Consider the following 15,243-nt stretch of genomic DNA (forward strand, 5'->3'; position numbering starts at 1 on the left):
GCTTGGGGTGACACTGCTGAGATAGGGAGGGGCTGCCCATCATGGTAAGGCCATTCCTGAAGTCCACATTCTGCCAAACCTGAGCCCAGAGTAGGGGCCACATGCAGAATGACGACCAGTCCTTTCTCCCTTGATTCTTGTATGAAAGTCCTCGCCCTTGTAAAGGAGAAGGAGCAGGGGCTCAGAGGCCTGGCCCGTCCGTGGCTTCCTTCAGAGGCAGTGAATGTTGTCTCGCCAGGAGCCGTGCCACCCATGCCTCCTGGCCCAGCTCCTGCGGACACACCTGCCCACACTGTGCCTGGCCTGTTTCTCAGCAGTCCTCTGCTGGCCTGACCCCCTCGCCTTACAGTGACCTCACATGTTTCCCACTCTCCCCAGACCTCCCTCCCTCACCGCAGATGCTCTTCTGGCTGCTTCACAGCCCAAACAGGAACCTGCAGAGGGAAACTCTCTCCTGTTTTGTTGCTTTTGTATCATTTTTGTTCATTTTGTATCATTTCAGACTTCCAGAATGGTTGCTAGAATAATGCAAAGAACTCCAAATAGCCTTTTCCCAGATCCGCCAGCTGTCAGCATTTTGTCCCATTTGCTCTTTCTCTGCACGTTTTATTTTAGAGATTCATATTATTTTTTCTGGAGATATTTAAAAGGTGGTTTACAGACATATTTTCCTTTAATCCCTAAATACCTCCTAAGAACAAGAACTTTTTCTTACATTACCATAGCATGATTTTAACAATCATGAATTTGACACTTGACATTGAGATTATGCTATGATTTAATCTATTGTCCATATTTAAGTTTTGACAACCCCTCCCCCCCAACTATCTTTTAGTGATTTTTTTTTCTTTTTTGGCCTGGGTCTTCTGGGTTTCTATGCTGTGAAGCTACATTATGCATTTCCAACTTTATCATTCTGTCCAAGTTTTTTAGCAGATGTTCTGTAAGGACGAGCTATCTCCTAATCAATCAACCTACCTACCAATCAGTTATCTACGTATCTAATGATCATCTAGGTATCTATCTGTGTCTCTGTGTATCCATTAATCATTTATGTATTGATCTATGTATCAAGCATCTATATATCTGTGTAGCTGGGTATCTGTCTATCTGCTAATCAATCAGGTTTGTATGCACATATCTCAGGAATGCTCATGGATTCTTTAAAATTGTCCTACCTTTGGCCAACGGAAGCCCTATCTGTCCTTTTAATATATCCCTGTTATTCTCTGAGCTCTTCCTTATTTTCTGGCATAATACCAGACTTACCTTGTACTTTCCATACCCCAGTCTTAGAATCAACCATTTCCCCCAAGGAGCTCTGGTCCTTTCAGTGGGACATGGCATTCAAAAGCCGAGATCTGGGCATCTCTCCAATTTCTGCCTCCGAAATGTACTGCCTTTTTAAAGCTACACCCATCCTAGCCTCCTCCTCTCCCATTACAATGAAGGCTCAGAAAAAAGATAGAAAAAAATGACAATTCCCCTTTCTACTCAAGGATTCCATCCTCCTGGCACCACCTACCTTACAACTGTTATTTGTTTTCTGTGTGCCTCTTGGGGTTTCTTAATGTACATACAAGTGGATACAAATACGGATTCTCATTTCCCCCACGATTTGTTCAAAAGATTTCATACTCACTGTTTTGCAGTCCCCTTCCCTTAATATATCTTGGGACCTTTCCATACCACTGTACATAGAACATTTCATTCTTTTTTCTCTTTAAAAAATGAGGTGAGGGCAGCCCCGGTGGCGCAGTGGTTTGGCGCCGCCTGCAGCCCGGGGTGTGATACCTGGGGACCCAGGATCGAGTCCCACATCGGGCTTCCTGCTTGGAGCCTGCTTCTCCCTCTGCCTGTGTCTCTGCCTCTCTCTTGCTCTCTCTGAATGAATAAATAAATAAATCTTTAAAAAAATGAGGTGAAATTTGAAAAACATAAAATTAACCATTTTAAAGTGCACACTTCAGTGGCATTTAGTACATTCTGCAATCATTTCATTTACATGAAATATCTAAAATAGGTAAATCCGCAGGGAAAGAAAGCAAATTAAGAGTTCCCAGATACTCCCAGGAGGTGGAAGGAATAATGGTGGAAGGTTTAATGGGTGATATGTATGGATTTTCTTTTGGGGTGATGTTTTGCAACGAGATAGGTTATTCCTCATTCTTTTTATTGTTACTATTTTTAAATTATGGTAAAACACACATAACATAGAATTTACCATTTTAACCATTTTTAAGTGTACAGTTTGGTGGCATTAGGTATATTCACACTGTTGTATAACCAACCCCACCATCCAATTCCAGAACTCTTTTCATCTTGCAAAGCTGAGACTCTGTCCCCGTGAAACATTAAACTCCCCACCCCTTCCCTCAGCCCCTGGATCCCACCATCTACTTTCTGTCTCTATGGCTTTGACTCCTCTAGGGACCTCAGATAAGTGGAATTGGTCCTGTTGAGAATGGCTTTTGCACTGAGCATAATGTCTCAAGGTTCATCCAGGTTGTAGCAAGTGTCTGAATGTCCTTCTGTCTTTAAGGCTGAACAATATTCCATTGTGTGTACACACCACATTTTGTTAACCTGTTCATCTCTTGATGGACACATACCTTTTGGCTAACATGGATAATGTTGCCATGAACATGGATGTATAAATATCTCTTTGAACCCCTGTTTTTAATTCCCTTGGGTGGATACCCAGAAAAGAAATTGCAGGGTCATATGGTAATTTTATTTTTAGTTTTTGGGGAACTACCATCTGTTTTTCATAGCGGTGGTACCATTTTACATTTCTGCCAGTAATACAAGAAGATTTCCAATTTCCCTATATCCTTGCCAACACTTGCTATCTTCTCTTTTTGTTTTGTTTGTTTTGTTTTCTTTACATCCTAATGTGGTGGAAGCGAGCACCTTTGCATTTATTCAGACTAGGGTTTGAGCTTTCTGTAAATAGACAGAAAATATAGATTCTCATCTTCACAGGTCACAGGCTCTCTTTGTGACTTCTCACCTCTGCCAGAGTAGTTCAAGAGCAGCCACAGTGTGTAAACGAGAGGGTGTGACCATGTTCCAATAGCGACTGAATTTATGGACCTTGGCGTGTGAATTTCATCCCATCTTCCCATGCCAGGCAATATTATTCTTCCTTTAATTTTGGTCACCATTTAAAAATATGAAACCCATTCTTGGCTTGAGGGTTATGCTAAAACAGGTGGCCGGACAGTCCCTGTTGGAAGTGGACTAGTCTCTCCCACTAGATGCTGAGGCTGCATCTTCAGTGAATAGCACAGTGCCTGGCATTCAGGAAAGGATGGTGGAATGAATGATAGTAAATGACAGTGAATGAATGGAGTGCTCTGCAGTCTGTTGCCAACCTGGGTTCTTTATCCTAAGTCCCAATCTCTGTCTGTGTCCCCAGGGTCCCCCTCAGGACCTGTCTGTTCATCTCTGGTGAGTAGAACTACTTTTCTTTTTCTTTTTTTAATAATAAATTTATTTTTTATTGGTGTTCAATTTGCCAACATACAGAACTTATTTTCAACTTGAGACCTCTGAGTGGGTTCCGAGGTTGGGTTTGAAGGGGCCTCTAAACCAACCGGTTATTCATTTTTTGAACTGTGGGTATTAACTGCTAGACTGAGCCCTGCACCCAGGGCTGCTAAGGGGCTAGAAAAACAAAAGAGGTTCCCTGACTTTGGGACGTTAGGGTCTCACTGGAAGGAAAATGATGGTGGGGATGGTAACAGCAGCCCCTCCTTCCTGCTTTTGAACACTTATTGTAGGTAGAACAGTGAGGGGTGGAGGTTTACAGTGTTGCTTCTGGAGCCCAGAAGTCAGTGTTGCTTCTGACCTGGGTTCAAATGCTGAGTCCAACATTTCCCAGCTATGTGACCTTGGGCCAGTAACTCAACCTCTCTGGGCTTCAGCTTTCCTTTCTGGAAAATAGATTAATACCAACATCTACTTTATAGGGTTGTTATAAGGCTTCCGTGGGCTGTTCCCTGTCAAATTCTTAGTCCCATGCCTGGCACGCAGTCCCATGCCTGGCACACAGTAAGCACTTTATTTTCTGCAGTTAGATTAGCTCTGTTATTATTGTGACCATCTTACTATGACTACATTCCATCAATTCTAAAATGCACATTTTTAAAGAAATATTTTAACATCTCTGACATTGGAATGGCTTTTACCACCAGTGGAAGATCAGTCTTCTGCTTCATTTTATGGGTAGGAGTTTTTACTTCACAATGGCCCATGAAAGAACAGTGCATTTTATGATTGCTGGCATCTTAGATGATGTCATACGGGATTGTTTGTATGACTGCCATGTCAGCACTTTGATGAGCACTTTGAATTCTCATAATAGCTCTTTGCTCTTCTTCCTCCCTTTTGGCAAAGAAGGGGGAAACCAAGGCTTAGGGAGGGGAAGTGATTTGTTCAGGCGCACACAGTGAGGAAATGACGGAGATCAGATGGAACCTACCTGCTTGACTCCAGAGCCAGACTTTACTGCCCCTCAAAAGTCATGGTAACACGAGGGGCGTAATGATGCTCACATTTCCCCAGCGCCAACCGCATACGATGTACATCAGCTGCGTTACTGCCAGTGGTCAGAAATGTCACTCCGTGGGGGCAGTTTTAGCTTCCTCTTTTCAGAAGAGGAAATTAGGGCTCTGAGTGGCAAAATCAGTTCCTGAGGTCACAGAGCAACTAAGTGGCAGAGCCAGGATTCAAACCCCGTCTCTGCCCTCCCCTGCTGAGATGCGGTCATCGTCATGCCTGGCACTGGGTGATTCATTTCTGTGTGAGGCACAGAATTTAAGGGGCCCTCAAAAACTCAGGGATCAAGATCCATAATATTTCAATGCAGCACTTAAAATAAAAGCAAGGCAAACAGGGGTGCCTGGCTGGCTCAGTCAGGAAGCACGCAACCTTGATCTCGGGGTGAGGAGTTTAAACCTCTTGTTGGGCATAGAGCTTGCTTAATTAAAAAAAAAAAAGCAAGGTGAACAAAATCCATGATAAGCAAAATATCAAAATTGTAAATAAAGATGGGGTCTGACAGGGCTTGGTGTAGAAAGAGGTGATGCCGGGAACCCCGAGTACGGAGTCAGGTCTTGTCTTTATTTAAAGCCCTGACATTTTGTTCACTATGGATTTTTTTGCATTAATTTTTAAAACTGAGTTGAAATCCATATAACATACAATTAACCATTTGAAGTGGCATTTATATTAATATTTACATTTCTGTTACATATTTACATGTATGTATTCTATATAGTTATATATTACCTCTAATTAATGTATATTATTTATGTTCTGTTTATATTTGCAGCACAGATACATTCATGTTCACCTTTATATATCATCTATAATTACTTATGACCTTTAATTAGTATATATTATATATGTTACATATTTATATTTATAGCATAATACATTCATATTCACACTTAAATATAATCCATAATTGTGTATTATTTATGACTAATATATATCATTTATGTTACATATTTGTGTCTACAGCATAAATATATTCATATCCATTGGCATTTAGGGCATCTGCAAGGTTGCGTGGCCATCACCATTATAACTCCAGAACATTCCATCCCCCAAAGGAAAGCCTGACCCCATTAGTGGCCACCCCCAGGCCCCCAGCACCCACACCCACTTCTAACACCTTCCTGTCCGTAGAGGAGCCTATTCTGGATGATTTACACACGTGGAATCATGTACCGTGTGTCCTTCTCTGTCTAGTTCCTGCCCCGAGTGTTGTATGTTCAGGGCCCATCCACGGGGCAGTGTGTGTGGGTGCCTCACTCCCTCTATGACTGCTTTGTCAATCATTTTGATTTTTAAAAGTATTGTATTAAAACACTCCTTACCTCTTTGCTATCACTTATCTTGATGGTGGAATGTTTGGGTTCTCTCTTCACAGTTTGTACCTGGGGCTTGTGTCTCATTCTCCTCACCCAGTTTCTGTCCTGGCGGTCACAGAGAGGGGCAGACAGTGGGGACCCAGTAAATGTCCATCCAACCAATGCCAAATTCCAGATTTAAGGAAAAAAAAAACCCTGTTTTTCTGTACTCACCCTCTCAACCAAATGTGTGGGGTTTTCCCCACCCCCAAACAGTTCTGCAATTCTTCCCTCTCAGCCAGGTGTCCTACAATTTAGGTCATTTTGGACACTACTCACCTGGACATGGCACCAGACCCCACAGGTTAAGGCTGAGTTCTCACCAGACTGCCCCACTTCAGGTGCCAACCTCAAGTCCAGGCTTCCAGGACTTGTGACCAACCTGCTGATAAATTGTAGGCAGATAATGTGCCAGCACAAACTCTAGAACTCAGGAGGACCATTTACTTAGATTACCAGTTGCTTGCTCTGCATCAAAGGACAAGAATTCCTGTCTCCTTCAAGGTCCTTCTAGCAGGACTAAGAATCAAACTGGCATGAGATAGATTAATAGGAGAAAAATCAAACTTAATTTTGCATGCCCGGGGAATCCACACGGACACTGAAATTCCAAGACAGTCAAGCAAAATGAGGCAGATGTCATCCTGCACTAGGAAGAAAGGGATAAGGGTGTGGGACATCCAAGGGAAGGAATGCACTTCACAGGAATGTCACGTTTTTCCTAAATCTGCTGAATTTAGATTACTTTTTAACTCAAAATGGCCATCATGCCAAAATGGCCCATCTTGGAGCAGCCTGCCCTGGGACTGTCACCAACTTAAAAATCACAGGGATGGAAGGGGAAGAGCGGCCCCCATATGGCAATGTGGGGACCCAGGCACTGGGGCAGTGTGGACCTTTCTCCTTGGTGTATCTTGACAGGTACGCTGGCCCCATGGAGCGCTCAGGGGCAGAAAGTATCCTCACCAACCGCTCAGATGGGACGTTCCTGGTGCGGCAGAGGGTGAAGGACACAGCAGAATTTGCCATCAGCATTAAGTAACTCCTCCCTCCCTGACCCCTATGACCTGGGTGCTGCAGGAACCTGGGAGGAAGGGAATGTAGTTATGACAACCATCTCTTATTAAACCCTGCAGTGTCTTGGGTGTTTTTATCCATCTTATTCCTTTCACTTGACTGACAGCCCACAAGAAAGAGCAATGACCCCCAGGAAGGCTCCAAAGGCATTTAGCACATTCTAGCAAGGGGCGGAAATGCCATCTGGACACAATGCTAGCGGACCCCTTCACTCATGCCTGTTTGTTGTGTGCAGCTTCTCACTCATGGTGACTCGTTTCCTGGTCGGTTTTGTAATTTTGTCTTGTGATGTTGAGTGGGGCTTTCCTGGTTGGGAATCTCATGCTACTTGGGTCTCCAGAGATTTTGCATTTGCTTCTGTTGGGATCACCAAAAGGTTAATTTTTTCTTCCAGGTTAAACATTTTAGGTTAATTCCTTAGTTTCCTAGACTGTGCATGTGGGTTTATGTTCAAACCCCAAACTTGCATGAGGGCAGGTGTGAGGTTCTGCGTTCTCAAGGGCGACTTTTCTGTTTTGGGTCTGAGACAGATAAACTTTCTTATCATCCCTGTGAGTGGCAGGTGGGTTTTCTAGAGGACGTCACGTTTGATAGTCTAGGCTTATGGAGTGTGGGGGTCTCAGTGCTAACTCTCCACCTCCAATGGACCCAGTAACTCATCCCATGTTTCTGTGGGATCATCAAGCCATAAGCTACTTGGTTAGCAAGATCAGCAAACCCTGTAGGGTAGCAGTTTATGCAGTGAGCTGTTTTTGGTTTCAACCTCATTTTTGGCCTCTGGGGATTTCCCTTTACTTTTTTGAGAGCTCAGCATTTTTTTTTCCTCATCATTTCTAGTTTTCTGTAGTCAGATTTTTTTTTGGGGGGGGGTGAGTTATCTAGTTTTCTGTGTTGACATTAGTGCATATCTCTTCTGTGTCCTTACTAGTTTGTGGTCCGCCACGTTGGTGGAAATGGGTCTCTTTTCCCTCCTGTAGATTCTAGGCTCTCCATCTTGGGAGAAGCACAGCGCTCATCCTTTCTATTCTAGAAAGTGGCTTTCTTTACAAGATCTTTGTGACTTCTCAACAACCTCTGAATCAGGGAAGATGGTTCCTATATACAGGGGAAGATATCAAGGCTTAGAGCAGCAAAGCCTCTCCCCCTCCCCCAGGGAAGGGAATCCTGCTGGGGCAGCAGGAGGCAGTTTCTTGAGTCTTTGGGCTTCAATGGTTGTTTCTTCCCTGAAGTTGTCAAGATTGTTTGAGACCATGGTTGGGGTATATAGCTTGGGGGCTGAGACTTGGCAGGCGATGAGCTTGAGTCTCCAGTGTCAGGGCACAGTGACTATCTGGGCCTCTCTCTCACTGCTTCCAGGTATAATGTTGAGGTCAAGCATATTAAAATCATGACAGCAGAAGGACTGTACCGGATTACAGAGAAGAAGGCTTTCCGGGGGCTTACGGTAAGCACCAATCTACCTCAATCCTGGCCTATCAGAATCTGGGAGAATCTAGCCCTCCCTGAAGCCCCATCTTGGGACCGCCCTTTCCCCTACTTAGAGCAGCCCCTCCAAGAGCACCATGGAGCAACTTATTGGCCTTAAATTCATTCTCTAATGGCCCATGATGATGATGGTGATGAGTAACAGCAGTGAGCATTTGCCAACATTTACTGGGTGACCAGATGTGCTATGGATAGGACTCTAGTGAATCCTCTCACCTCACTGCAGGAGGTTCTATTTCACACACAGGTGAAACTGATATTCTTTTTCTCGTATCACAGAGGAACAGAGCTCCTGTTTCTGTAAGACTTCAAGACTTAGCTTTGCCTCATCTGTTCAATGATCTTTTCACTGAGAATTCAGTGAAACACCTTCCAAGCATTTTTGCTTCTGCTTTGTGCCCTGTAATTTGGGGCACACTTTTAGACATTTTAAGCCCATTGGCCTAAGGCACGTGTATTTAAGTTGTGGTCTGTGGATCTTTGAGGAGCTCTGAGTTCTCTGGAAGAAGATACAGAATTTTGCACATAGCTGCACGTATTTGGAGGCGTGTGTCTCAGGTTTCACTCCATTCTCAAACAGGTCTTTGATTCCCTAAAAGGTTAAGGACTGCTCATTTATTACACTATGTTTTTCTCCCCCAAAACTTGATTCTGAAAAATTTTCCCTTCATTGTTTTATTTCTGAAAGATTTCCTAAAAGTTACTGGAATAGTGAAATGAACATCTGTGAATCTTTCATTTACTAATTAATATTCTACCTCTTTTGTGCCCTCTCTGTCAATCCCTTCCCCCATCACACACATTTATTTTGCCCTATATAAGAATAAGTTGCAGGCATCAAGACCCTTCACCCAAGAACACTTTAGCATGGATATCAGAAGAACCAGACATTCTTGTATCTCACTACAGTATCATGATTATACCCAGGAAATTGAGCATTGATGGAAAATTATTATGTAATATACAGTCTATTTTCCAAACTCCCGATTGCCCCAAATATGCCTTTTATAGCTCTTTTTTTCCCTCCAGTATATAATCAAGGATCACACATTGCATTTCGCTTTTATCTCCTTAGTCTCTTTTTGTTTGTGATAGTTTGCCAGTCTTTTATAAATCCTCCTCCTCCCCCCCCCCCTCCTCCTCCTCCTCCTCCTCCTTCTTCTTCTTCGTGTGTGTGTCTTTCATGATACTGGCATTTTTGGAGTCTAGAACTCTAAACCATGAGACATTTTGTTTTGTCTTTCCTACTACACTCTACTGCCCCTTCCCCCAGGGGACTCTATTCTGGATCTGTCCTTTTCCATATGTGGACCTTGGATCAGGAACTTGTCTTCTCAGTGACTCAGTTTCTCCATTTATAAAATGAGAGAAGCATGAATGTATTCATCTTTCATGATTATTAGATTTTCATGATGTGTGATTGCATACTGACCAGCACATAATAGATTTTCAATAAACAGAATTTATTATAATAATAATAATAATTATTAATTACAAAAACAAGACTCTTGACACCCATGGGGGAGTTGATTTTGGTGAGCTGATTATCAGGCAAGTTGATTATTTGGTAAATTTATTATGAAGAGAATTAGTTAATAAGAGAACCAGCTTTAGGCACTGTGATCTCTTCCCCACAAAGTGGTCCTGGTTGCTCAAGAAGGGAATGAGCTTCCCATCATGGGGAACAGTCAAGGAGTCACTTACTAGGGAGGCTGGAAGCGGGGGGACCTGCTGCACCTGAGGAGTTAGCTGTGACTCCTTCCAGCTCTGGCCCCATGTGAGCTGGCCTGATTGGATAGCATCTGTCCTGCTGTCCTTCCAGGAGCTGGTGGAGTTTTACCAGCAGAATTCCCTAAAGGACTGCTTCAAGTCACTGGACACCACCCTGCAGTTCCCCTTCAAGGAGCCTGAGAAGAGAGCCATCAGCAAACCGCCAGGTAGAGGTCTCAGGCTGGGGGCCTGTGGTCCCAGCTCCTTCCTATTGTAGAGGGCAAGTTTGGGGATGCCATGGACATTCCAGTGGGCATATAGGGGTCATATCTGTTAAATAGTGGGAGCTCCTTCTCACACAAGTCAGTGCCTTTGCTCTTGAGTGGTTTGCATGTTGATTTGCTTGGATGGAAGGTGGGAGAGAGGTTATTTTTGTATTTGGGAAGATGAGGACACTAGGTACTAGAAGGGTCCTCACCTGCACTTTTAAGCCTATATTTTTGTGTCAATATCAAGAATTAATTAGTATCTATAATGTTCTCTCACAAAAAGGCAAGATCTTTATTTAATGCCTTCTCTTTTCCTTTACATCCCTCTCCCATAGGTTCATTGACATTACCTGGAAATGTTGGATACAGTTTGCTATGAATTAAAATCATTATGACATAGGTTCTAGAATTCTTAACAGTTGCATATAGCTTCTCAAATGCAGTATCAAGAATTATTCAGATTCCATCTATATTTCTTGTTTCCCATATTTTCCTTTATTTTTAAAATTCCTTATTCTGATTTAAATTTCATTTTGCTAGGGTGCATCCTGGTGTATGTTTTTCAGAAAAGTCACATAGTTTCAGAATTCTTATATAGCCAAAAATTTTTAAAATTTAAAGATTAATTATTATTAAAATGTTACATTTTTGAAAAAGCAACACCAACATAACATCAGGACTCCAGTCATCATCAGAGGATCTTCATCACCCAATGGGATAGATGTTTGTTTGTCTGCGTTACTTTTGTTGTTACTGTTACTTTTGTACAAAGTCACTGTTGTTATTTTTTTGCTCTGGTGTCAATTTGGATCTTAGCATATTTTCAGAAATACTAAAAATTAATTTTCCATTCTACAATGTTACTTAATATTTTACTATGAAAAATTTTCTGTATTTCTCTCCCCTGTATGTCTTCCTTGTATTCCCCTTCTTTTTTGACCCTTGGTATTCTTAGGATAATTAATATGAACAGCGTAGAATGAATTTCTCCATGTCTTCCCTCTATTCTTTTCACTATTAACATATAGAAGCCATTTAAAAAATTCGTAAATGGCATTATTTTCTAAACTTGGATAGTGATTGGACTAGAAGGATGATTCCAGACGTACAGTTGTGTCCACTCAGAGCACAGGGCACTCAGTACTCTGCATGAAGAAGTATTGAGGAACCCTTCATCCTCGTGTTACTCTCCTGAGAGCATTCCTCCCCTCAACTGTCCCTAGATGGCAGGCAGGTGTCTGCTCCAGGCTCTTTACCTACCTCTGCTCTCCCCCACACAGCAGGAAGCACCAAATATTTTGGCACAGCCAAAGCACGCTATGACTTCTGTGCCCGGGACCGATCAGAGCTGTCTCTCAAGGAGGGTGACATCATCAAGATCCTTAACAAGAAGGGGCAACAAGGCTGGTGGCGAGGGGAGATCTATGGCCGGGTGAGTTGGGGCAAAGCTTGACAGGCTGGGGAAAGGGCATGGGGTGACCTGGCTATAGCACTACAGCCTGGAATTATGGAATGGAGCAGGTGGGGAGTGGCTCCTATGGGTCTTCCCTGGTCAGAGGGGAGGAAAGGAGATAAAGATTTCATTCATTTCACAACTTGCCTTTATTTACTGAGCACACACTATGTATTGGGCATTCTGCTGGGTGCTGAGGAGGCAAAAATGACAAAGTGAGTGTGGTACAGTCACTGCCCTCATGAAACTCAGAGTCTAGTGAAAATGATAGACATGTAACCAAGCAGGTACAACACTGAGTGGTCAAGGTTGAGATGGGGAATCACAGGGCAGGGTAGGAGCAGGTCAGGAGGACTTCTGGAGGCCAAGGTGATCTCTGAGGGATGAGTAAAGTTAGCCAGCAAGAAGGTCATGGAGGAGGTGAGGAAAGTATTCCAGGCAGAGGGACCAGCAGGTGCAAATACCTGAGGTGAGAGAATAATTGGTGTGTTTGGAGGACATGAAGGGAGGGATTTTTGTCTCTTGCTTGAGGCAGTGTCACCAGTGACTGGTGCATAATAGATGCTCAATAAATATTAAATGCATGAAGAGGTATAACTGGAACTGACTACTTTTGCCTTTGGTACTTTTTTGCCTACCTGCATTCGGACTTTCAGGAGGGACCTCAAAGTTCCTCAAAAAAATTTTTTTTCCAGCTAGGTCTTATTTTTGTCTCATGAAGACAGAGAGTCTTATTTGTTTTACCCATAAATTAATTCCTAGTCTCTAGAATACTGCTTCACTTGTAATGGTTTCTTAAAAATGTTTGTTAAATGGGATGCCTGGGTGGCTCAGTGGTTAAGTATCTGCCTTTGGCTGCCTTTGGCTGCCTTTGGCTGCCTTTGGCTGCCTTTGGCTCAGGGCATCCTGATCCTGGAGTCCTGGGATCAAGTCCCACGTCGGGCTCCCTGCATGGAGCCTGCTTCTCCCTCTGCCTGTGTCTCTGCCCCTCTCTTTCTCTCTGTGTGTCTCTTATGAATAAATAAATAAAATCTTTAAAAAATTTTGTTAAAAAGTGAAGTTTGGTCAGGAACTTGCATCCTACTGGGGGAAACATATGTGAAAAAACAGCTCAGATAATTGCTTAGGTGAACAGTTTTGTTGAGAATTGTAGAGGGTAGAAGGCACCTGGATGGCTCAGTAGGTTAAGTGTCTGCTTTTGGTTCAGGTCATGATCTCAGGGTCCTGGGATCGAGCCCTGCATTGGGCTCCCTGCTCAGTGGGGAGTCTGCTTCTTCCTCTCTCTCTGCCCACCTCCCGCTTATGCTCTCTCTCTCTTTTTTTCTCTCTCCCTATTTCTCAAATAAATGAGATAAAATCTTAAAAAAGGAATTGTGGAGGGTTAGTTCAATGTGTAGGGGAGGACAATTGGGGTTTGAGAGAGCCTTTGGGAAATCTTGGCCATAATGGATTCATCTGTCCATCTATCTATCCAACCATCCACCCATCCTTTTAAGAAATATTTATTAAGCATCTCTGGTGTGCCAGGAACTATTCTAGGCTCTTGGGAATCTAATGAACAAAATAGACAGTAATCCCCACCCTTGAGGAGCTCATTTTGTAATGGGAATGTGGGGACAGATGACAAGCCCATAAATAAGTAATATATATAATCAATAAGATGCTGATAAGTGCTATGGAGAAAAATAAAACAGGGATAAGGAGTGTTGGGGGTGGATAGGGTTTGCAATTTTAAATAGGGTAGTCAGGAAGGCCTCATTAATAAGGTGACATGTGATAGAGAACTCTGGAAGGTGTTTGGGGGGGTGTCAGTCATGTGTATCTCAGGGATGTACTTTCTAGGGTAGAATGTATGTCAGGTGCGCAGGCCCTGAGGCTGCAAGGGAACCTGCCTGGTATGTTGAGGAACAGTAGGGAATGTGCAGAAGCTGCCCTGACTACTTTCTCTTCTCTTTCCAGGTTGGCTGGTTCCCCTCCAACTACGTGGAGGAGGATTATTCTGAATACTGCTGAGCTTTGGCACACTGGCCGAGAGATGAGAAACTCCAGGCTCTGAGCCCAGGATGAACAGGCACCAGGGCCAGGAGGGGCTGTGACAGGTCCCAGCGGGCTGAGAATCCAGGATGGACTGTGGAGGGCCAGCATCCAGCTGGCAGGGCTCCTGGGATGATGCCCGCCATGGTTAATTTATAACACACTGATTTTCTCTTGGGGTCCCTCAAGAAGGTGGGGCTCAAAGCAACAGCTTCTAATAAAATCATGAAAGGAATGACTGTTGTCATTCAGGAGGACTTGAATGGGAAAGAATTTTACACTCACAGATTCCAGATCACAAAAATGTAACTCTCCTTTGTTTTTTTTCTGTGCTAGAACTTAACTACCATCCAATTCTGCTAAAAGGAAGCATCTTAGTCAGTTTTCCCCAAGATCAGGCTTAAATTCCAGCGGGCTTGACACTGGGGTGTTGGGGAGACAGCTGGTGCTTGGTGGTTATCTCTCACACTGCTGCCTGCAGAGATGTCATTGCTTCTGCTTCATGTTTGGTTCCTCTGCGTCTTTCACATCCCTCCCGGCACATGCAAGACATCTGGCTGATTGTCCTGAAATACTGAGTGGAATGACTGTGCCTCTTGGTTTATCTGCAACACTCTTGGCTATTGCCCTGGTGTAGTTATTAATCACGATCCCTTTCATTCTCCAAAGTGTCCTGCTTTGGGTGATAAATTATATGGTCACTGTCTTAGGTTGGGCTTCTCCAGAAGCAGAGCCTGAGACAAGGATTTGGATGTGCCTGGTTAATCTGGAAGGTGATCCCAAGAAGTAACCAGAAGGGAGGGAGAAGGGAGGAGCCAGTAAAGGGAGCACTGATGAGCAGGTGATAGCTGTGGGCAGCAGGGGCTCGCTCTTGTTGGGGAACCCCCCTGGAAGTCCATACAGAACGTTCCTTGCAGTTGAAGGGCAAGGGAGTTGGGATATGTGTTCACCAACTTCCATCAGTCATTGCTTCTGAACTGCTTGTATCTAGGCAGTGCATGCTCTGGTGGCTGGAGAACCACAGGCATTTCTGGAGCTGTTGACCTGTTGGATATGATCAGTGGGTGCCGGGGTGCTGACAGGGTCTGCTGCATTGTCCCTGAAGTACAGAGAAACTGTGTGTACAACCTCTTTGCAGCCATCCCTACCCAATGGATCCTGCCATATGCAGGGTGTGGAGAACCTCTGTGGAGCTTGCTATATCCTGGGGTCCATAGGCCTCCAGGGAACCTTCTTTTTCTCTTATTGCTCTGAAGCCATCTAAACTGGGGTGTGCAGATAAGATACAGGGATG

General features: G+C 43.7%; 1 protein-coding gene across 1 annotated transcript in view; it reads left to right on the plus strand.

Moving 5' to 3' along the window:
• VAV1 (vav guanine nucleotide exchange factor 1) overlaps window positions 1–14,203 on the plus strand; it is a 48,550-nt gene extending 34,347 nt beyond the window's left edge. Inside the window, exons 22-27 of the mRNA XM_041764738.1 lie at window positions 3,422–3,453; window positions 6,843–6,959; window positions 8,355–8,442; window positions 10,306–10,420; window positions 11,743–11,894; window positions 13,875–14,203. Coding sequence (XP_041620672.1) covers window positions 3,422–3,453; window positions 6,843–6,959; window positions 8,355–8,442; window positions 10,306–10,420; window positions 11,743–11,894; window positions 13,875–13,928 — 558 coding nt within the window. The 3' untranslated portion in view covers window positions 13,929–14,203. The remainder of the gene's footprint in view (window positions 1–3,421; window positions 3,454–6,842; window positions 6,960–8,354; window positions 8,443–10,305; window positions 10,421–11,742; window positions 11,895–13,874) is intronic.
• Window positions 14,204–15,243: the final 1,040 nt, after the last annotated feature.

Source organism: Vulpes lagopus, chromosome 7, assembly GCF_018345385.1.
Source record: "Vulpes lagopus strain Blue_001 chromosome 7, ASM1834538v1, whole genome shotgun sequence".
NCBI classification, from domain to species: domain Eukaryota; kingdom Metazoa; phylum Chordata; class Mammalia; order Carnivora; family Canidae; genus Vulpes; species Vulpes lagopus.